The sequence below is a fragment of the Phocoena sinus genome, chromosome 9 (assembly GCF_008692025.1).
Source record: "Phocoena sinus isolate mPhoSin1 chromosome 9, mPhoSin1.pri, whole genome shotgun sequence".
In the NCBI taxonomy this organism is placed as follows: Eukaryota; Metazoa; Chordata; class Mammalia; order Artiodactyla; family Phocoenidae; genus Phocoena; species Phocoena sinus.
The window spans coordinates 18,818,851-18,842,145 of NC_045771.1; the positions used below are offsets into that span (position 1 = coordinate 18,818,851).

At 41.7% G+C, this 23,295-nt stretch overlaps 1 protein-coding gene across 7 annotated transcripts in view; it reads right to left on the reverse strand.

Moving 5' to 3' along the window:
• Positions 1-23,295, reverse strand: part of LRGUK (leucine rich repeats and guanylate kinase domain containing) — a 119,630-nt gene that overhangs the window by 16,968 nt on the left and 79,367 nt on the right. For 3 of the 7 annotated variants that reach the window (XM_032644064.1, XM_032644062.1, XM_032644066.1), the window contains one exon: positions 5,766-5,908. The exons of 2 other annotated variants lie outside the window; for them this stretch is intronic. In XM_032644064.1, coding sequence (XP_032499955.1) covers positions 5,766-5,908 — 143 coding nt within the window. The remainder of the gene's footprint in view (positions 1-5,765; positions 5,909-23,295) is intronic. 2 more of the 7 variants (XM_032644065.1, XM_032644063.1) reach the window with 1 other exon arrangement.

Genomic DNA, 23,295 nt, shown 5'->3' on the forward strand with positions numbered 1-23,295 from the left:
ACAGGAAAAAGTCACTTAGGAAATGAAAACTAAACTAGAAGAAATACAGGAGTGAAAAAGAACAACAAATAATGACTTAAGAGAAACAGAAAATGAAGGAGAAACTTTAAACCTCAAAAAGAAATGAAGAAAGAGGTAAAAAGATTCAAGAGAAAATGACAAATATTTGTCATTTATATAGACATATATAAAGAAGGTCCAACATATCAACAATAAGAGATCTTGATAAAATAAACCAAAACAAAGAAACAGGGGCTTCCCTGGTGGCACAGTGGTTGAGAGTCCACCTGCCGATGCAGGGGACACGGGTTCGTGCCCCAGTCCAGGAAGATCCCACATGCTGCGGAGTGGCTGGGCCCATGAGCCATGGCCGCTGAGCCTGCGCGTCCGGAGCCTGTGCTCCGCAATGGGAGAGGCCACAACAGTGAGAGGCCCGCGTACTGTAAAACAAAACAAAACAAAAAAAAGAAACAGGATAGATACTAAAAACTACAATTCAAGTGTAAAGTGTAACAGACTGTTATCAACAGGCAAGAATGCAGGAAATATTTTTCCCACAGCCCTTTCTGTATCTAGTAGAGAATAAGCTTAGGCAATAAAACAACTAGAGAGACACTGACCTGAGGTCTAATGATGAGTATTAAGTATGAAGGTATTTGATAACTAAGACAAAATGAGAGTTAAAAGGGAGAGAGGATATGAGGGCATGCTCTGATAGTATAGCTATAACATAATCACAAACAATGGCGGGAGGATCATTTGTAAAACCCTTTTTTATAAACTGCTTTCAGTTTTTATAATGGGTGCTGGTGCTGGTAGTATTTAGTATTGTTATTCTGAGACTCTTCTGTGTGTAATGTGGTTAAAACAAACAAGAAATTTAGTAAGATATTATAATTCTATCATCGCCTCTATCTTTGAGAAGCAGGACTCTCAGTGTGGAGAAAAGAAAAAATATGTAACAGAGAAGGAGTTAAGTAAAAATGCTGAAGTCCTGAATCCAAATTGGAAATATTAACTTGAACTCATGAAATATTTTATCTATCCACAGAATAGGCCTAGAAACAATGGCCACCCCAAGAGCAATGAGCATTCCTAGCAACCATGATGTGTTTTCTTGTACAACCATCTCCCACTTGAAGAAACCAAGACTTCTTGGACAAAAGACTGATTCCAGGTCTAGGACAGGTAATGAACAAAAGAGCACAGAATATCTTGTCATACCAACCAGCAAAATGGGTCACGTTAAAAGGACACAGGTGTCAACCTGCAGAAGCTCTAGCTGGCCAAAGATAGAATAATTTGAGTTTCGATAAGGATAAAAAATGCAGTGGGTGGATAGCCTTCAATATGCACAAATCAGAATCATAATGATTACAAATGATATTTAAAAATTAGTTGGTCACCTTCAGAGAATAACAGGAAACCAATTCATTATCTTGAAAAAGGCACTTGGACTGCTGATCCTACATGAACTGTACCACTTGGTAACTAGGTGGCAGATAAGAGAAGTATCTCTTTATAGTGTTATTCCAGCTAATAAATATAGTGTTGAACACCATGCCCTGAAAAATGTACTGAGGAGAAGAAAGCATGTTTCTTTTGGAGTCGGAATAGACACTTCTAAGCTGTGTTATCTCTGACAAGCTCCCTGAGTTGACCTGCCTCAGAGTAGTGAAAGGAAATAGTGCTTAGTAGACGTAGGGCCCAATATTTTGTCATTATAGGTCCACTTTCTCACTGACCTTCAAATCTTTGGGTGCTTTTTGATCGCACTGGCCTTATCTGCCACACACACACATTCACTAAATTGGCTTTGAATGAATTGGTCATTCAGCAATTTTTTTTCTAGAAAAGTGGCTTTCAGTAACTTGGCCTGCCTCAGGAGTAAGGCTGTCCCCTAAGGAGATCAGAGGAGCTGGTTGGAGAAACAGATACAATTGAAGTTCTGAAAATAAAGCTTCTCCTAGAAGGCAAAGATCTACTCACAATAATTCCACAGCAAAAAATTTTCACACGAACACACACATAAATATACACTTACTCAACCAGTTATGACATGTGGCTATGTGACTACCCAGGAATAGGGCTGGTTTTCAGAAGACACACACAAAACCAGCTCTGTTACTTTGTAATCACACCTTGGACATGCACGTGGGTGACAAAACCACACACAGGAAAGAGTAGAATATTAGAATGGAGGGGGGTAAACTGAAAGACCTCACATACGCAGTAAGTTTAAGGTAGGTTTCAGGAAGAATGCAGTGTTCAACATAAGTGGAAAGGGTGCTTTTGAAAGAAACAGGACCAAAAAAAGCATTGACAATGGGAATTCCTATTTAGTCCTTCAGTGTCAAATGGCTCTCTTGATAGTTTCTACAGGTAAATATGAACACATTAAATCTACAGTTAAGACCCCAAAAAAGCACAAACATTTCTATCTTTTTCTTTTTTTGGAAGATTTATGATATAGGTTTTTGACAGAGGTAGTTGCAATTACTTTCCTCAATCCACCATAAAGTTCCAAAAATACACAGGGATTTATGTTGGGAAAGTAAATGAATAACAACATCTCCTAAGGGTTGCAATAAGGGGTACATGAGATAATTTACACAGAAGCCCTTTCCAAACTATAAGTGACATATAAAGGCTATTTATGGCCTCCAATATAATCATAATATCTCATTAAAGCTTATGTGGTGATGATCTTAAAAAGGTTTTGCTCATTTTGCAGCATTATAATGGCTAGGCAAGAGGTTAATAACTTACGAAATATCTCAAAATTTGATAAATACCTAAAATTTCAAAATAGCATTGAATTCATAATCTTTACAAGAAAACGAGGTACTAAAAATAATCTTAGGCAAGTTCACCCCATATACATGACAGTGGCAATTAAGTACTACCTTTGTTCTAATTTTTGAGGGGTGAATCTGTTGGTTCTTGGGGGATTTGATTTGCTTTTCTATGAAACTACTCTGTTACATTATACCTCCACCAGAACTGGCAGGCAAAATTACCAGAACCTCAGGCTGCAAGGGGTTTGAGCGCTGTTGCCATCATGGATGAGAAACTGCCCACCCTCTAACACAGGACACAGTAGATTTCTACACTAGGCCCTAGATGCCCTGGATTATGGGGGCTGAACAGTTTCTCAGGGAGGTGACTACAGGTAAGGAGTGGCACTGGACATTGTCAAAATTTCATGACACGTGGTCCACATACCTGCTCCCCTCCCGCCACCAAGGTGGCCCCTCTACTCTCGCATTGCCTTTTTATCATACCCTCCACTCTCCAGTTCCCCCATACTGTTCATTAGTTTTATATTGAGATGTCGGAGATGAATTACAGCTGAAAACCCACTGTGTGCGTGTTGTGTGCATTTTTCATCTGTTCCTCTGTTCTTGCTCCTGGGTACCTGAGTGCCCTTGACCAGAGAAAAGCTATCTTTAGGGACTTCCCTGGCGGTCCAGTGGTTAAGACTTCACCTTCCAATGCAGGGGGTGTGGGTTCAATCCCTGGTTCGGGAGCTAAGATCCCACATGCCTCGCAGCCAAAAAAACCCAAAACAAAACAGAAGCAATATTGTAACAAATTCAATACTTACAAAAACATGGTCCACATAAAAATAAAATCTTAAAAAAAAAAAAAGAAAAGCTACCTTTAATTAGGCCTGAAAATTTTCTAACAGGTAATATTCAGATTTGTCATATTTAAATAAACCATGGATACCCACTAACAGGCAGAGGGTGTGACTCAACGATGTGCTTCTCATCGGTGTGTGTGACGTTGTACAGCAGGACAGTCTAACTGGGACATGAGCTGGCTCTGGCTGTCAAGACACAGACTTGTAATTAAAGAATAAAGGTGGCTAAGGATGTGCGCTCTGGAGTTTTTACAGTCTGGATATGCCATGTCCCGGGAGATTAAAAGAAGACCTTATATTTGAAAGTCTAAGCTCCAAGAAGCATGAAGCTGTACAGGACAGCAGGTGCAGAGAGAAAGTGGTCGACTGACTTGAAAAGAGCTGGGTTTCCCAGGACTGCAAGGACAGAGGCTGACGGGCTCCTCACGTCGAGTGTGCTCCCAGGGTGTGGTGAGATCTTGGGGGTCGGCACTGGGTGAACACACGAGCGGGAGAGCCCCTGGCTCAGAATGGAACTCAGGGTTTCAGACAAGGAAGATCTCCATGGTAACCATGATAGTCTGGAGACCAGAGGCCCTTCCCTGAGTTTCTAGGATGACACAAACCTCAGGATTCTTGAACTTAATGCAAAGAATGGGAGTGATCCCCACTCCTAATGACTGATATTTGATTTCCCACAGATCCTGGTAGGTGGGAACAATTCCAGAGTTAATCTATTTTGGATAAATAAATAGGGCATTTCCTGTACTCCAGTATCATGATACAAATTTATATTATTTTTAGATGTTTAGAGTGCACCCATCCCCTGCTGCTTCTAAGAGGCCAGAATGTGTATCAAGTGGCCCTGCCTTTTGCCCTGCCACAGGTGACAGGACAAGCAGTTTAATTTGATCTGTGTGGTATGGCTAAAAAGTCCAGCTGTGCCAATTAGATTGCTTTGCTTTCCACAGTATGAATTAAAGAGACGGAGAGAAGTGGCCAGGAATTGTGGGCATAGAGCCACAGGCAGAGAGCCATGGTGAGTCAGGGCTGGCACGTGTGCAAATGAGTTCAAATTATGTGGGAGGGAAGCTGAGTGAGTGGAGGAGGCCAGCCAGGAGAGAGAGGACGACAGAGCACGGGAAAAATAGAAGCAGAGATGAGAGGAACTTGATGCCTTTGGGATGCACTTTCCAACCCTATTTCTGGTTCCTGTGAGATCTGTACTTCATCCCTGCTCCTGATGCACTGTGAATCCACTCATCATATATTTTTTAATAATGGAACTACCTCTTACTTAAGCTGACTTTAACGGGTATCTGTTCCTTGTACTTCAAACATCCCATTCTTATGACTTAATCAGAGCAGAATGTATAGCTATGCCCATGTACACCACGGCCCTAGACTTTTCATCTGAAGTAACCAGTCTGATTCTTGTGACCAATGCCCATGGTTCTGACTTTAGAAGACAATGTGATTATTTGCTTAGAACAGGCAAGGCTTAGGGAAACATGACCAAGGAGTTGACAACCAAATCAGAAGTTCTGTCACTTCTGAGGCAATAGCAACGATTTAGGTCTCTGTGTTCCCAGACCATCACAGAAAAACCATCACAAACAGAAAAGAGCATGATCTAATATGAAGGTAGGGCCAACTTCCACATATCCTGACTTCTCTGAGTTCTCAAAGAACGGGATCTTTTAAGTCATAGGATGGGTCTAAGTACTGCAAGGTTAGAAGACATGGACTCTTTGAGTGGACTCACTTTGAAGGCTCAGCACAAGAACACTCAAGATTATATCCCAACAGTAAAGCAAGTTTTCCCTTGAAATACATACTCTACAGTATTAATCCTATGTAGTTCTTTTCTATGCTTGTTAAATAGGAGAACTGAGCGTCAGAACTTCCACTGGGAGCCTGGGGGAAAGGTACTCAAAAAAATCTACACTGTATATTCTGTTTTTAGAACCCATGCCTATTCTTAGAGGTGTAGAAAGAGGGGGAAAAAACTTGTCTTCAGCCGACACCAGTCAGAGGACAGTTTTGGTGAAACTTGTTAGTCTTGAAATATCCAATGCCCTTTTTGTCTGATTTTGTAATGCTCAGTTCCAGCTTCCCTCACCCCTCTATCCCTTCTCACCGCTGGCGTGTTTTTGCCTGAAAGTTTGGCCCATAATTTCACAAAGTAGTTTCTGTCTGCAAAATCCAGGGACTCAAATTCACTCAAAGCTCTAAACTTCTTCGAAGTCTTTTCAGGTTTCAGCTGAGGTTTCTTAATATCTGCTAGGGAAAAAAGTAAAGTTTAAAATAAAAGGCATAAAATTGGATAAAGCAACTTTCTGAAGTAAGAGAATGTTTTATACGTGGATTTGCCCAAACACAATAAAGTGTATACTTAAAGTCTGTGCATTTCAACTTGAAAGTAAGATAACTAAAAATTTATGTCTCAGAACACGATAACAATAATACTTATTATTGAAAATTATAAAGTCAGCCTGCAGCACCTAGTAGACATGTCCTGGGAGTACCCTTAGTGTTCAAATAATACAGACTTATGAATGGAATTAAAGGAAGTAAAACTTAACAAAAACAATGGCTTTCAGATACTTAAGTGAAAAATCCCCTTTATAATTACTTTCCATTTGACAAAATTGTCCTAAAAGGCTAAAATCATCATCATCATGCAACACTAAGAAAAACCTTTTTAAAAGAATGGAGTGGATGATGAGGTCAGTATTTAACAGAATTTACACATAAATGCTGTCTAATGTTCCCTACAAAACATCAGAATGTCCAGAGGCCTAGAATATAAAGAGTCTAAATTTCTATCACTGCTCATGTACAGCGGGCCCAGGTGTACATACATTGGGATTTATTAGGAACATCAACACTTTCAGTATTGCTACAAAAATGCCAAAATAAATAATCTCCACATCTACACTAGCCAATATGGCTGACTGAGCAGATGTGGGAAGCTATCCCCGCCCAAGACAAAATAAATAGTGGATAACATATAACAGAAACTTGTTTTTATCACATAGCAAAACTGAAACCAAGCAAGAAAAATTTCCAGGTGCTGGAAGTGAAGCGAAGATTCCAAGTCAGAGGAGTGGAAATTGATGCCAAGAGGTCAGAGAGTGGCTCAGGGGCTGAGGTTTCTGGACTGAGAGGCAAGGCCAGTCCCTGTGTGCTTAATGTACGAGACCTGGGCTATTAGGCGAGAAGTTGGAAAGGGAGTGTCTGGAAATCTCAGCCCACAGACCTCAGGACTTAGCCTGGGCACAGTCTCACCTGGACTGAGGGTGGAGACACCTGTGGGAAATCAGGTCTCTACTCCTGGGCTGTGTGCTGGTATGGAATCTGAAATTGAACTCCTACCAAATTGTGTGGCAATCCCTAGCTGATAAAAAGAAGGTACAGGGCTTCCCTGGTGGAGCAGTGGTTGAGAGTCCGCCTGCCGATGCAGGGGACATGGGTTCGCGCCCCGGTTCAGGAAGATCCCACATACCGCAGAGCGGCTCCCGTGAGCCATGGCCGCTGAGGCTGCGCCTCCGGAGCCTGTGCTCCACAGCGGGAGAGGCCACAACAGTGAGAGGCCCGCGTACCACAAAAAAAAAAAGAAGGTACAAGCTGGACTTCCCTGGTGGTCCAGTGTGTAAGAATCCACCTGCCATTGCAGGGGACACGGGTTCAATCCCTGGCTCGGGAAGATCCCACATGCTGCGGAGCAACTAAGCCCATGAACCACAACTACTGAAGCCTGCATGCTCTAGAGCCTGCGTGCCACAACTACTGAGCCCGCGCACCACGACTACTGAAGTCTACACACTCTAGAGCCTGCGCACCACAATTACTGAACCCATATACCGCAACTACTGAAGCCCGCATGCTTTAGGGCCCATGTACCGCAACTACTGAGCCCGTGTGCTGCAACTACCAAAGCCCGCACACCTAGAGCCTGTGCTCCACAACAAGAGAAGCCACCGCAGTGAGAAGCCCGTGCACCTCAACGAAGAGTAGCCCCCACTTGCCGTAACTAGAGAAAGCCTGCGTGCAGCAACGAAGACCCAGCACAGCCATAAACAAACAAACAAACAAAAAAAGTAGGTAAAAGGTGTTGCAGACAAGTAAAAGTATTGAACCATGGTAGGGAAGCCTAAAGCTCCACAACCCAGCACCAGTCTTGAGAGAGGGGGAGAGACTCAGAGGATGCAACAAATGGGCAAATCCACAGCCAAGAAATTCCACGTGATAGAGCATTCTGGAAAGGAACATTGAAGTAATTATGTTCATAACAATCACAGAGGTAATAGGACACGATTATTACGTGGAAACATACTCTGCTAAATCTTCATAATGGAAAAGCCATTCAACCCGTATCGGTTGTGCTCCTACTATGTGCCAGACAGTGCTCTGGGTGTTGGGATAGAGCAGTAAATAAAATGTCCTTGATCTGTGGGACTTACATTCTAATGTTGGAGAAAGACAATAACACCAGATAATGTCAGGTAGTATAACGTCAGGTAGTGATAAGTGTGATGAAGGACCACAGGCAGATGAGGAGACAGAGTGAGAGACAGCATGATGGCCAAAGGAAGTCCTCCCTAAGATGGTGACATCTGCACAGTGATCTGAAGTCATAAAGAAGGAAGGCATCCAAATATCTGGGGCAAAAGCATATCAGGCAGAGAGAGTGGCTTTGTATAAAGACCCAGAAGCATGCTTAACACAACTGAATTACAGTAAAGAATTCAGCATGGCTGAAACAAGGCAAACTAACAACCAAAAAAGAGACGGAAGGGCTGAATCTTATGCTCATTGAAAAACAAACAAACAAACAAACAAAACCAAAACACTTGTCCTCTTGATGGGACTCTAAGAACAGAGCATTGTGAAAAAGACCAGATGAATCTGAAAAAAAAGATGAAATTTAAAGAAATAGAAGCTATATTTATATAATTTCCATAGAAATGACCCTCCCTATGTATAAAAGCTTATTTAAAATATAGTATATATTTGTGTCAGGGTTCCTTCTTCCAGCTTTCTCAGACGTAAGCCAATTGTACTATGATGTAAACAAACCAAGTTCTATCTGATGATACAACGCAGCTGTAATTCAACAGTTTAATGTCTTAATGGTTTCTCAGCAACAAAACAATCTGGGTAAAAATAATGTGTTTAGATTACTATTAAACTACATTGTAATGCTACCACTTTAGGGACTCAGACTCCTATAATAAAGAGTTTCATACAGTTCTTAATATAGTTTCAAATGTCTTAATACATTAATGAACAAGAGATCTTACTTCTCAATAAAAAAAAAAAAAAACCCAGTTACCAGTGTTATAATACCCTGCAACCAAGTTTCTTAAAGTGATCTTATTCAAAGTATCTAAAAGTTAACCTTGAGGCAACATTAAATTATATATATAAGTTACTGTACAGTCCACAAAAATTACCAAGTTCTTCAGTATATAAGCTAGTTACATTTACTTAAACGCCTACAATGAAGCATAAGTGAATTTAACGATGCATGACAGATTTTCAAGTTATTTTATGGATTGGTATCATTACCAAATGTAAGAAACTATAAATGAAATATCTGGAACAACCAGAACTACATCTCAAATTAATTCAAAATAACTTAGACCTTTTGTTTAGAATTATATCTCTTTGCAGTCAAGTGAATTAAAATAATATTCGTATAAAACATTTTAAAAGAATAACCACAGAATCCAACCAAAATAACAAATGCAGTAGAAGCCATGCACCTAAGATAAAACATCTGTGTATATTTCATAACACATTATGACACAGACTATATAGGGTCCTTTACTGCAAAAAAGAAAGGAGAAAATAAAAGATACTGATGATCTGATATTATAGGCACACAGCCATTTCAATAATTAGTAATAAAATTAGAATTTGGGGGTCAGATTGTGTATATTTTGAAAAACAAAAATCCCTATTTTGGTAACCAATTTTTCTACAGCAGTAAGGTTACTTGTATAGCAAAACAACTAAGTCAATCTCCTGTCTAAAAACATGAGACCAAATTAATATTTAAATAAAACTTTGCCAAAAAAAAAAAAAAAACCCCAAAAAATCAGCACCAGTGTTTGTCTCTCTTTGAAAACACTTGGAAATGTATGACTTGGAAGTAGGCTTTAATTTTCATACTAAAGTTCTCAGATAGCCAGAATCATTCAGTTTTTCCCACTCAAATGGGGCTTAAAAAACATGTTTATTTTGGTAGTAGTGAGGTTCTTTTAAATTAACAAGAGTAATTTATACTACCATGATTAAATACATATACATATGTAAAATGTAAATAGCTATAAAAATCCCTGTAAAAGTCTCAATGCTGAAATATGTAACCATAAAAAGGACCAAAAGCAAATTAAAGCATAATAATCTGCTACACAATTTTAAATATTTATTTATTTTTAATAGGATAGTTACATAATTCACGGTAAGGGAAACGCTCAGTTCATTAGAAAGTATTATCACAAAACTGAAGGTGCCAAAAGAAGCCATTTTTTCCAGGACAGAATTAAATCTTATAAGTCTTGACTATCTGTACTTCTGAGAAAGGAATAATAGCAACTAGAAAAATAATCATTTCACATAATATCCATAAAAATTTTCCATAGCAAAATAAGCTTTTATAGTAGAAAGCTATCATATAGTAATAATGTTCATGCTATACATGATAAAATGAATGCACATACTAAACTATTCTAACAGTAAAGTACTATATTCTTGAGTGTCCGATCAAAGGAATAATCAGCTATTTAAACGGAGAACAGATTCTACATCAGGACAAAGGAAGCATGTGAATGTGCCTTCTCACACCGAAAGAATGAGGTACAAAAAGAATGCTTTTTTCCACTGAACTTCATACTTTGAAATGTCTTCAGTAGAGCTGAACTAATGGGTTAAATATTTGGACACTGTATAGAGGATGTCCTAAATAAAACATATAACAATAGTACCATGAATTTCAGGGTTTCTTTTAAATGAATGAGTTTATCATGAAGTAGTTAACTGACACTTTGAAGGAGAGAGGATGTAGGACAGATAAATTTCAAGAGTAGAAACTTGATGCATAAGATTTGGATGCGTACAGAATTTGGGATAAGGAGAGAAGGAAAGGGTAGCTATGGCTGACAGAAAATAGGACAGAAACATTCAGGGAGCTGGAACACAAACTAAAGGCTTCCCTCTCCTTTGAGCGGTACGTTTGATAACTAAATTTCCGATGTGACTTCCACCCAACCCTACAGCTCCACCTCTGCTAAGTGTAGTTTTCGTTTGCAAGAGCTCATCCTTCAAGAACAACATTTTCAAAGATGTTGTTTCATTGGTCACTTCTCAAGCAAAGACATCTTTTGTCTTTCTTCCCTTTGCTATCTTTGTCCTTGGAAACCAAGGGTCTTTAGATCCGGTACCATGTAGAAGCCAGTCTCTGTTTCAACCTACCACAAAGAGAAAACAAAATGCCAGCTATCTGGTAGTTTATTCCTGAGTCAAGTAACTTGATGCCATTTACCATTTAACCAAGATGAAACACAGAATGTAAATGCCTTTGATATTATCAATGACATAATAACAATAAAAATAATAGATAACATTTACTGAGCATACTATGTTCTAGGCGCTATTACAAGTCTCTTCCATGTGTATCACATGTCAATTTCATAATAACCTCGGAACTGATGTCTCCTCACTCAGTTCTCCAAGCTGCAATGCTACCTGTGAATGTACGTGAAAGAATCTCTTGATCTCAGTAACATTTTCCTGAACTGCAATTTCTTTCCAAAATAATCCTAATTCTGTTTAAGGCCCTTTATTCAATTAAGGTTGTCAAAATTTTTAAAGGATTTTCAGAGAAGACCGCACCATTTGCCAAATATTTCCACCAGTCCTTTCCAATTAAGGATAAAATGCTACTGGGACTTCCCTGGCGGTCCAATGGTTAGGACTTCGCCTTCCAATGCAGGGGGGTGTGCGGGTTCGATTCCTGGTCAGGGGGCTGAGATCTCACATGCCTCGTGGCCAAGGAACCAAGACACAAAGCAGAAGCAATGTTGTAACAAATTCAATAAAGACTTTAAAAATGGTCTACATCAACAACAAACAAAAATCTTTAAAAAAAAAAAAAGGATAAAATGCTATTAAAAAAAAATTTTTTTTTACTGCTTACATGTTAATGCTAACAAACACTCATATAAGTACTTACTATGTGCCAGACATTGTTCTGGGCGTTTTTCAATATATTAACTCATTTAATCCTCACAATAATCTTGAGGCAGGTACTACTATTATCTCCATTTTATATTACATGAGACCTTTGTAAACTGCTCAAGGTTACACAGCTAGATTGTACTGGAACTGGAATTTCCAATGAAAATTTTGACTGTTATCTGAAATCATGAATTTCTAAGGTTACAAACTTTTTAAAAAAGGTCTCCAGCTTTTGCTAATCAGGACTGCTCTCTCATCATCACCTTTGAGATGAAAGATTTGGTGGTCTAACATTATTTATCATCAACACAAAGAAACAGTCTCTTCTTATTTTCTTTTCTGAATGCCTGGTCAATAAAGAAATGTGATTTTTAGAATGATGTCTTTAAATTCATTTATGGACAGACTGTGATTTGGAGGAACCTTTATAGTAAAGAGGTGATTTTCAGTGTTGTCGTGAAACAAAAGGAAAGGGAACCAGCTAAGGACTTAGTGGTTAAAACACTATCGATCGAGACTGGTTATTTTAGCTTTACATAAGAACTTTACACTATGCATAAAAATTTTCAATATACCTTACCCAGAGTCCTAACACTGACAAAGAGCATAACTGCTAATACACTGAATCCTTCTGTTGTCACAGAAAATAAATCAGTATAAATCACGCCAATCCATCCCACCTCACTTGAAGGCAACCTGAGCAGGGTAGTACCTGGTCAGTAGGCCTCTAAGAACAGAACCATAGCAAAGCTCCAGAGCACTCAGTACAGGGTTTTTCAAAAACTGCAGGCTGCAGACTAAATTGTGAAATCAGTTTAATAGGTCATGACCAGTGTGTTAAAGAATTAAGATTGAATAGAAGAGAAGGTATCAGAGTTTATCACCACAGTGAAGGTATTTCATTATACCTTTGTTTCCTATGCGTGTAGGTCTGTGTGTAGGTCATGATATTATGAGCTGTATCCCTGGTTACGGGTTTTGGACTAGAAAGTTTGAAAGCCACTGATCTAATGAGTACTAACTCTGCAATTTTCTAGTACTAGGCTCTCTATTTAATAAAATAGGCTGCCGGGTTCTTCAGAGCCAGCCAGTAGAGCTAGTTGTAGTGAACAGATCACAGATTATAAAAGGAACCTTAAATTTCAGCCAGTCCAACTAATCACCCAACCTAAGGAGACTTTCTGTGAGATTCCCATCAGAGAGCATCTAAATTATGGGGAGAGCCTGTCTGCTCCTCTGTACATGACTCTGACTCCTAGAAAGTTCTCATTAAGCCAAATCGAAATAGAATATTAGGGTGCTGCTTTCACAGGACAGCTTTTCATATGTAGGAATTTACTTCTATATAACATTTTCTGAATAAACACAGGCTTGTTGTAGAAAATTTACAAAATACTAAAAAGCATAAAAGAGAAAATAAAAATTACCCATAATCTAACAACCCAGAGCTGACAACTGGAACCATACTAGCTGTACCTCCTTAACCTGCTTTCTTCTTAATAAGTAACAAATATTTTCCTCTTCCAAAATTCTACAACATGATTATAATGGCAACATACAGCTGAACCAGAACTTTTGGCCCATAACTTATTTCTGAAATCCCATTAGCTGGCTTAATTATTTCCAGGTTTTATTACAAAGACATTAATATGAACACCCTTGTACATACCATATTTCCTTATAATTCTTGGATTGGAATTGCTAGGTTAAAGACATGCAATATTTGAAGGCTCTGACAGGTACTGTAAAGCTGTCCCCAGAAAAGTTGTGCCCATTTACCTTCTCAATGATGACAGAGAAAGTGCATTGACCCTGAGCCTCACCAAGAACAGACATTTGTTTTCCATCTTTGCCACTCTGGTACCCAAAAAAGTCTATTCTGTTTTGACTTACGGTGATAGTGAAACTTAAATACTTTTTGACATATTTTTTGGCCATTTTTACTTCCCCTTCTGTAAATTACTACCAAATTACCCTTTGTCCAATTATCTTTTGAGGTTTGAAAAGAATTGATTTAGCTCTTTAAATATTTGAAGAAGGCTCTTGCACCCAGTGGAATTATCATCTCTGTTGATTTGAATACTAAATGCCAGACTTCTTTTAAAAAGCTGAAGATTGTATTAGCTAATAGAATGACTAAAGTCCACAACGTTCTTTTTTTTCCCCATAAAGATCACTTTGCTGAGGAACATAGCATATGAAAGTGATATGAACTTTGTTTGTAAATGTAGATGGAAAATGACAATTTTTAAATATTTATGTTCTACAATTAAAAAGCAGAAGTTCCCCTTATACCAAGAAAAATCAATAATAGCTGTTAAAAACCTCTCACCAAGGGAGGAGTTGGTAATCTTTTCTATTCCTCTCCTTGAACAACAAACAAAATGTCCAGCTGCACTGAATCTGAGATGTTTATACGACCAAAACACAAACACGAACCTGACACCATCATGGACCCCAGGGAAGGGCGTTAGAGCTTCTCCCGAGTCAAAAGATGGGAAATTTGGCATCTCACTTTGCATGAGAACCCTAATGAAAATGCAGCCCCAAATGCCTTAAGGAGCCTCAGAAACAGCTGCCCGAGGAGAAGACCAAGGAAATTTCTAAAGTTTTTCACCCAAGTGAGGTACTAGTGCCTCTAAAATGCCCCATACACAGGTCCTAAAGGTGGGTGGGTATCCTGATTTTCCTCCTCTCTTTCCCAGTCTGCACTCCCGTTACATCCAGTCCAATATCTTGAATCTGCCCGTTCCTGCCACAATGCCTTATTTCAGGCCCTTACTACCTTCCTGTCAGGACCAGTGCAATAGCTTCCCAGCATTCCTGCTGCCATCTAAATTGCCCTCTTTAAAGTGATCCTCTACGCTGACTCGAAACAGATGCCTGTAAGATAAAAAAAATTTCACCATTCAATGGCTCCCCACTGTCAGAAGATCAAGTTTCCAATCTCACGAGCACAGCACAATGTGCCCTTTGGAGCTACGTACGTCTATAGCTCTCCTGACACTTCGGTCCAGAAGATGCAACGCCTGCTCTTCCCTCCACACTTAGGCATATGCTGTTCCCTCTTCTGAGACCTTCCCTTCCCTCCCATCAGTCTGCTGACCGCTCTGCAACCTTGAGGACTTGGCTGAAAGGATGACTTCCTCTTGGAAGTGATTTCTGATCCAGTTCTCACATCCCAGCCTGAATTCGGTGTCCTTTCTTAGTATTCTTATGGCTTTCTGGAAAAGTTAATAAATGAGTTTCCTTCTCTATTTGATGCTAACCCTATCCTAGCGTGCTGTGGGGCCTCCAGCTGCCCTGATCACATGTAATAAACCCTCCTATCCGTCTCCCTTGAGAAAAGAGAGCTCCTTGAAGTGTCCTCACCATCTTACTCTATGTAGAAACTATCACAGTGTCTGGCATATATGAAGTACTTAATCAATGCTTGTTGGGGGACTTGAACTAACTTAAGAAAAATAAGTTATGAGATGTTAAAAAATTCACCTTATTCATTTCGTCTTGGACAAACCAGACAAATCAGAGGATAATTATTAGCATAACATAGGCTCTTCATTATACAAGAAGAGTCCTGCATCCTGGATTATAAAAATATCAATTCCCTCTTCTGCACTTGAAATAACACTCAACATACACACAAGTTTTATGGACACATGCTCTTTGTGTAAGATAAGACATGTTTACACAGGCATGTAGTCATCAGTTACATTTTTAAAATACAGGATGCCAAACCCAGCTTAACATGTACACACAGTAAGTACTCAATAAATATCTTGTAAATTCTCGAGAGTTAAATATTAAACTGGTTGCTCTGCTTACGGTTATTCTCTTTTATGTGGATGCTAGGGTTCACAGGATTGAACCCAGTGAGTATATCGAAATGTGCCCTGTCCCCAGCCAGAGTAAATTGGCTGTGGAACGAGCATCTGACCCACGCTGGGCCAATCAGAATCTTTCCCTGAATATAATTTTTTAAATCTTAGGGACCAAGGAGCATGTGAGTTAATCACTTTCTGGTAGTGGGAGGTGCCAGATATAATACCAAATGTAAAATTTAAGAGCTACTGATGGTCATATTCCCTGCCATGTGCAGAAACTGATATGTAGTCATTTATATCATAGAGATGAAGCCAACACGGAGAAAAAAACAGAGATGAGAAATGATAAGAGTCCTGGAGATGACAAGATTCTAGGAGATGACAAGGGTCCAGCAGATGACGAAAATACTGGAGATGATGACAGTTCTGGTTATGTTCAGAGATGGTCCCCAATCTCTCTGAGGTTCTGCTGCCCCTCTGCCCTCCCCAGAGTTTGGTTGAGTGACATACTCCCCTCCCTTCTAAAAGATTCACATAAGCTGGCTCAGGTTGGATTCCTGTCACTTGCCAGCAAAAGAATCCTGATGTTATGAATAGATAAATAAAAAGTGGATTCGCCTCAGTTTTCTCCCTACTAATTCTTTTAACCAGCTGGTTTGGCATAACGAAAGCATGAGCTAATTTACATGAGGTTCCCCTTCAAAGAGAGAAGGAAGGTGTCCATTTCAAACAAAATAAGTTTCAGGCAGTATAAGCCAATGCAAATCGGAAGCTCTCGATCACTTGTCCTCTTCCCACAAATTAACTGTGGGTTTGCAATGTTTGTGGGAGAGACCAAGACCCAGAAACTGCAAAGGATTCCTTTCTCAGAGTTCTTTTTGCTTCTGGATCCCTTGATAACGCAAGAAGCATGAGAGAATTTTCTAATCTAAAAGTGAATTTTCCTAATGAATAAAAGAAAGCTTAATGGCAATTCAGCACTGCTTCAGCCAGAGCCTGAAGTCATGCTGGAATCTGTCCAAGTCTGGACACAAAGCCTCCTGGCTGGCACCAACGTTTCAGACCAGCTCTCTCTGCTGGAGCAGGGGCACCGCATGCTGGTGTACCCCACCACAGGGCTGCTCTTCCAGGCTGCGAGGGTGAGCCACAAAAGAGGCACACATGTGCAAAGGTTAACTGCCTTCTAATAATCCAACGGGGGGGCCTCCCATCTATGCTGACTAGGGGTTGCCGAGGGAAGCCAGAGTACAGACCACAGCGCCCTGGCCATAGCTTTCCATTCTGGATGGCACTGCTTTAGGGGGCGCAGACGTTCGTGAGCTGGTGGCCCAGGGACGGCTTACACCTTGGTGCTCTGACTGCCCTGAGCTCACAGCCTACCCTTCCAGTTGCCCTGCTCCCCAGCAGACGCCTGATTCTGGGGTGCTCCCCTGTGTTTCCGGGTGCCTCTCTCTTTGGCTTGCTGCCTGGAAGCACCGTCCCTTTGGACAGAGCTCTCTCTGGTCTGACTGGTCCCCTGATGGGCTTGGGTCTCTTTGACAGGCTGCTGGGCGGGGACCACACCATGCCGCTCTGGGGGTCCGAAGCAGCCTCTCCCTTCTGAGACCTTCCCCTTCTATGAACCTCTTTTTTTTCGCCTTGGGTGCTCCCTGGCAGCAGAAGCATCGGGTGCTGACTCTGCAGAGGCCCCCTCACTCTGGAGAGGTCTCCTTTGTGGGGGTTGACCCCCTGGAGTTGGTTGATCACCACTGAGGGTAGTTATATTTTCTTGAGATAATCCTCCAAAATTGTCTCTTTTCAAAGATGGTCCTTTCTTGGACATGGCTACTTTCTGAACCAGGTCATTTGCGAGGAGGTTGGCATGGGCCTTTCTTCTGGAATAATGTACTTTTCCCCTTCTCTCTTCCTGTATCTGGGCATCTTTAGGCAATGGTTCAGCATGGGATGGTTCAGGAATGGCTGGTGATTGGACTTTCCCTCTCCAGTCCCCCTGAGGGCTCCGGTTAGGGTGGCTGGGGGCCTCTGGGGGAGCCGGCTTACTCTGGGATTCTGGCTGCAAGGATGCCTCGTGGCCTCCAGGTGGTGCCCTTTTCAGCTGTGAGGGCCCTTTAGCTGTCTCTGTGGATAGGGGTTATTTTTTTTTTCCTAGCTCCTGTCTGCTGTACTGGCTCTTGGTTTGGGGGCAAGGCCTGTACATCTGGAATCTTCTTGATGGAGGAGTAGCCTGCCTTGGGAGCTTGCCTCTCCTTTGCAGGCCTCAAATCATGAGGAAGGGCCCCTGTGTTCTGAGGCAGCTGTTCTGAGAAGGGAGCGGGAATTTGAGGGAGCTTGACTACCTGAACCTCCCCTTCCTCGGGCGGGTCAGGGGCGGCCTGTGGTGCCAGCTCCTGCACCGGGGGCCTGATAAGGGGGAGCTTCATCTCCCTGACTTTCTCTTCCTGGACTTGCTGGGGACTGTGGCCCGGATGGGGGCTCAGGCTGTGTGGCTCCTTGGAATGGGGGGTGCCGGTAGGAGGAAGTTTACTGGGGTCTCCTTCCTGAGCTAGCGGGGGCCTGGGAGAGGGAGTCATAGTTTGATCTGAGGCTGTTCCGAGAGCCTCCTGTCTGCTGGGTGGGGGGGGAGTTTGGGTGTGCGCCTCCGACTCTGGAGAGGAGCAAGGACCCGGGGCTGGGGCAGCCTGGTGGGAGCCAGCCGGCTTCTGGGAGGCAAAGTCACCGGGTGTTCCCTGTCCTGGGTCTGTTTGGTATTGGCTGAGTCCTGGGGATGCGGCAATTCTGGGTAAGGAGTGTCAACCCGAACAACTTCTGCTTTGGGGATTCCCTCCTCCAGAGGTTGTTGAGAATCTCCCAGAGGTGGTCCAAGCTTCTTGGCCTCGTTGGGACCAGAAGGATCTCTTGGAGGATCATGATGGGAACTGCTGGGTGGGAGACTGGCTGACCCAGTGTCCTCATCCTGGGTTCTCTGAGGACTAAGGGATGTTGGGTCAGATCCCTGTGGAAGTTCAGAGCGGAGAGGGCCAGTGGGGGTTACCTTGGCCTCCCCTGATTCTTCATCCTGTTCCAGCTGAGGGCTGTGGGCTGACGGTGGGTCAGGGTGCTGAGAAGGCCCTTGGGAAGGAGTGATGGCAGACTGCCCCCCTTCACCTGCTTTCTGCGAGATGTCTGTGCCTCATTCCCAGGGAGATTTGTGGTTACTGTTTCTGAAGAAAGATCTGATTGTTGAGCATCCCCTTCCTTCCAGCTTGGGGATAAGTCTTGGGCCTGCTGAGGAATACCAAGCGCTGATGAGCTGGGCTGTGGCGGAGGCAAAGCGCTGACCTGGCTATTGGGAGAAAGCTCTTTTTGATGGGTTGCTCCCTCCTGAGTCAGCTCCTGGTTCCGGGAGGGAGCTAGGCTCTGATTTTCAGGGACCTTTGCAGGAATCTGCATTCCAGAGAGATGCTCTGTTATCTGGCCATCTGCTTGCAGTTTCGCCAAGTGCCTTGGGGATGGAACCAGGTGTGCTGGCACCCCAGAGGAAGTCTTCTTGCTAGAGGCAGCTCCCGCTTTAATATAAAAAAAGTTAGCTAAAAACATCTTAACAAATATGATGATGTAACTTTAGAAATTAATAACCAAAAAGATCTTTTCTTTTTTTTGATGCACCTGGGATCTTGAAAAGAATAAAATTACACATATCGAAGAATTTAACCGTTCCTTCTCCGTGGGGATACTAGTGCCTATAATTCACTTATTTAATGGAATTAGAGCAATTTTTAGTCAACTGAAAACAGAAACTTTTATGAATAAACACAGAGAGGCTTCTTCACAGAACCAAAATTTATATCTAGGTCTGAGAGTGGCCAGAGAATTTTCTAAGTGAATGAGATTTAAAATTTCACCACCTTAAGGGTCAATGCTGCTTTTCATGGTAGAAACTAGGGGATGGACAGCTAAGCCAGATGAAGCCCCATTTGTTTCCTTGTTTACCGGCCTTTCTCCTTGTCCCATAAAGAAACTGCGAGCTCTGTGAGGAGTCATGCCATTGTACCAGTACCTAGCAAGGTGCAGAAGCTCAGCAGGCACTCAGTAAGTAAGTGGTGAATGGAGGAAGGAAGGAAAGAATAGATCTGATGGAATCACAAGGCACCATGGCTCAGGGAAGCTGCTCCTGAGGATCCACCATCCAAGCTGCTACCCCACCCCACCCCCAGGGCAACCACTTCCCTCCAAGTACTACCCTGGATTCAAAAATGGGTCTCAGGGGATTCCCTGGTGGCGCAGTGGTTAAGAATCCATCTGGCAATGCAGGGGACACGGCTTCGAGCCCTGGTCCGGGAAGATCCCACATGCCGCGGAGCAACTAAGCCCATGCGCCACAACTACTGAGCCTGCGCTCTAGAGCCCATGAGCCACAACTACTGAAGCCCACGTGCTGCAACTACTAGAGCCCGCGTGCCACAACTACTGAAGCCCATGCGCCTAAAGCCCGTGCTCCACAACAAGAGAAGCCACCGCAATGAGAAGCCCACGTGCCACAACAAAGAGTAGCCCCCGCTCGCCGCAACTAGAGAAAGCCCTCACACAGCAACGAAGACCCAATGCCGCCAAAAATAAATAAATAAATAGATTTACAGAAAAAAAGAAATGGCTCTCAGAGGCCACTAACCATGCCAGTGTTGCAGAAGGGGGTTGCTTCCTTTAGTCATCACCACTGGAGCATATTCTTAGAGTGATTCTGGTCTCTTGACACAATCGCCCCAGCAGGCACTTGTTTAGGGTAGAAGCCCTGGTATATTCTGGTGACCCGTATATCATCGTAACCCAGTCCTTAGGACACAGCTCTGAAATGCTAGTGGTCACTTCGGAGGCGGCACACCAGTCTAGAACAGCCTTGAAGAAACTAGTCTCAGCTTACTCTTGGGGAGACCTGATACTCAGAGAGTCCAAACCACATCAGACCTCTGCGGTGAGCCCAGGGTGGTCTATCCCCAGAAGCCAGCCAGGCTCCTGGCCACCAGCCCTTCTCTCCCCACAAAGCAGGAGGTGCTCAGACTACTCCGGGTTCTTCCTGAACCTCCTAGCCTGGGAGTGTACCCCGAGCACCCAGTCAAGCCAGATGTCTCCAGGGACCAGGAGGAGATGGGGAGAAAGGAAAACCTTACCACTTGGTGGGGTTTCTGAGCGGCTGCCCTGTTTGTCATTCTGATCACCCTAGTTTACAACAGTTATAAATTAAAACACAAACATAGTCAAGAAACAAGGTTAAAATAAAATGTGAGAACAGTAAAAATATCTAGACTAGGCAAGTTCATAGAGACAGAAAGCAGATTAGAGGTCACCAGGGGGCTGGCCGGGGGTGGGGCAGGGTGGGTGTTGGTTATTTTGCTCAATGGGTATAGAGTTTCTGTTTGGAGTGGTAAAAAATATTTAAAATAGGCAGTGAATACAATTAATGCCTTCTAGGTGTACATCTAGAATGGCTAAAATGGAAAATTTTATGGTTTGTTTTTTTTACCACAATAAGAACGTATCTTTTAACAAAATAGAAAAATATAAGAATAGTGAAATCCAATGCTGAAGGTTCTTTCCATCTAAGCCCTCCTGGTTTCCTATAATCAGACACGAGTTTTTCCCCCCACTTTTGCAATTTAACAATTCACATAACTTGCCAAATGATACCATGACCTTTATTAGGGACAAAGGCACCACTTTATGGACTAGTAAATTGCTCAATTTTCCCCTCTTTGACTCATCATCACCATCATCATTTTTCTCTATCATTAGTCAGAATTCTAAATAATGATTTTCAAATAAAATTCTATTTTATGATCTCTATAGCGAGAACTCAGGGTGGTGGTTGGATCAGCTATTTAAAAGCTTTGCAGGAAGTACTATTCCAGAAATCAGTTGTAAAGAGACGAATGGAGAGTAAAGGCATGCCATATACTGAGTTCTGAATATAGTGAGTTTTTCCTTATTTTATAGACATAATATTGTTTACTCAGGATTTTTAAAAATCTTCCTGCTTTAGAAATGAATATTATCTGCATTGTTATAGGGGAAAAAAAGACAATTCTGTACCTTAACTGATATACATTTTTAATTAACGGTAGATCCTGAGGGTTTATGATCACTCTGTACCCAAAGATCCTGCGGGTTTATAATCACTCTGTACCCAAAGTTACTATTTTATACATGCAGCTAATGGAAATTTAATTAGTCTCTCCTCTGGTGAAGGTTTGCACTTCTGGGTCCAGGCTGATGGGCCGCTGTACTGAAATCTGGATAAACACTGGGCTTTCTTTCTTCACTTTATTCCACTCTCAACATTAAGAGTAGAATTTAAAATTGCATTCTCAGTTACAAATTCGTAACATGAAATTACTACAGATAAAGCTATGTATTATTACTTCAAATGTTTGGCAATCATTTTCACTTTGCACTGACACTGCTTCTATGAAAACAATGCCATTGCCCATCAGATTTCTCTCTGTACTGAAGCTGAATATACAGATGGACGGTCTAGCCTGATTAGGGAAAACCTCAACTCTGGAAGATCAGATTCTAAAATGCTCCAGAACATTATATAGAGTTGTTTGGGTTTTGTTTCTTAGAAATGGGAGTTCAAGTGATTTCTCTAATCAAGTTAATGATTATTGATGAAAGTTAGAATGCAAAACTAAGGCTTCCCATTTCCAGTCCAGTTTTTTAATTGCTCAGACATAAAAACTGGCTTTCATAGAATCTTAAATATTTTTTATTTTAATTTCTTACCTTTGACAGCTCAGTTATACATGAAAATTATTCCAGTATACTAAAATTATGGATTTTTGCTTCTAGGGATCCCATTTACATTTATGTAAGTTATGTAAGTCTTTATGTAGATATAGCTAAACCACAGAATCTAAAATCAGAGTGACCCAGCTCAGAGGGGAGGCCAAGAGTTGACAGCCAGCCAGGCCTGTGGCAGTGACCCTCTGGGGCTCTGGGCCCTCCTCAGGGAGCCACGAGATTCATTTTGAGGTGATTATGGTTGGGCTCTGCTCTCCTGCAGTACACCTGTTAACATCTGGCCCGCGTGTACCTCACAGCCCTGAGACTCAGAGGGGCCGCTGGCTCTACTCCTGGGCCACCAGAGACACTTATAAGCTTATTAATAAGGACTATGTTAATTACAATTTTTAAATACTTGAATAATATCTGGCCTCCACAAAAATCACCTTATGTGCAAATTTATCCTTAAACTATCAACTGAAAAAAAGTAACTTCCTCCACAGATGAACTGTATAAATAAAATAGAGGGTTTGGCTTCTTAAGAAAACACATTAGTTTACAAATAGTAAACTTGTCAGAAAAACTGGCGTCTATTGAGGTCAATGATTTGGTATATTAAGTACAAACCTACCCATCTACTTTTAAAAGCTGGGATTCAATTAGTCAGTAACTGGATGGACCAGTTTCAGGTATTCAACGTATCTGAGAGTGAGAACACTCTTACTTACAAATTCCATAATTCATACTTTTCATTAAATCAGACAGGTCTAACCTAATTAGTCCAAATAAATGAAGTTTCATAAAACCCTTCAAAACAGGAGTCTATTTTCTATGCGCACATTA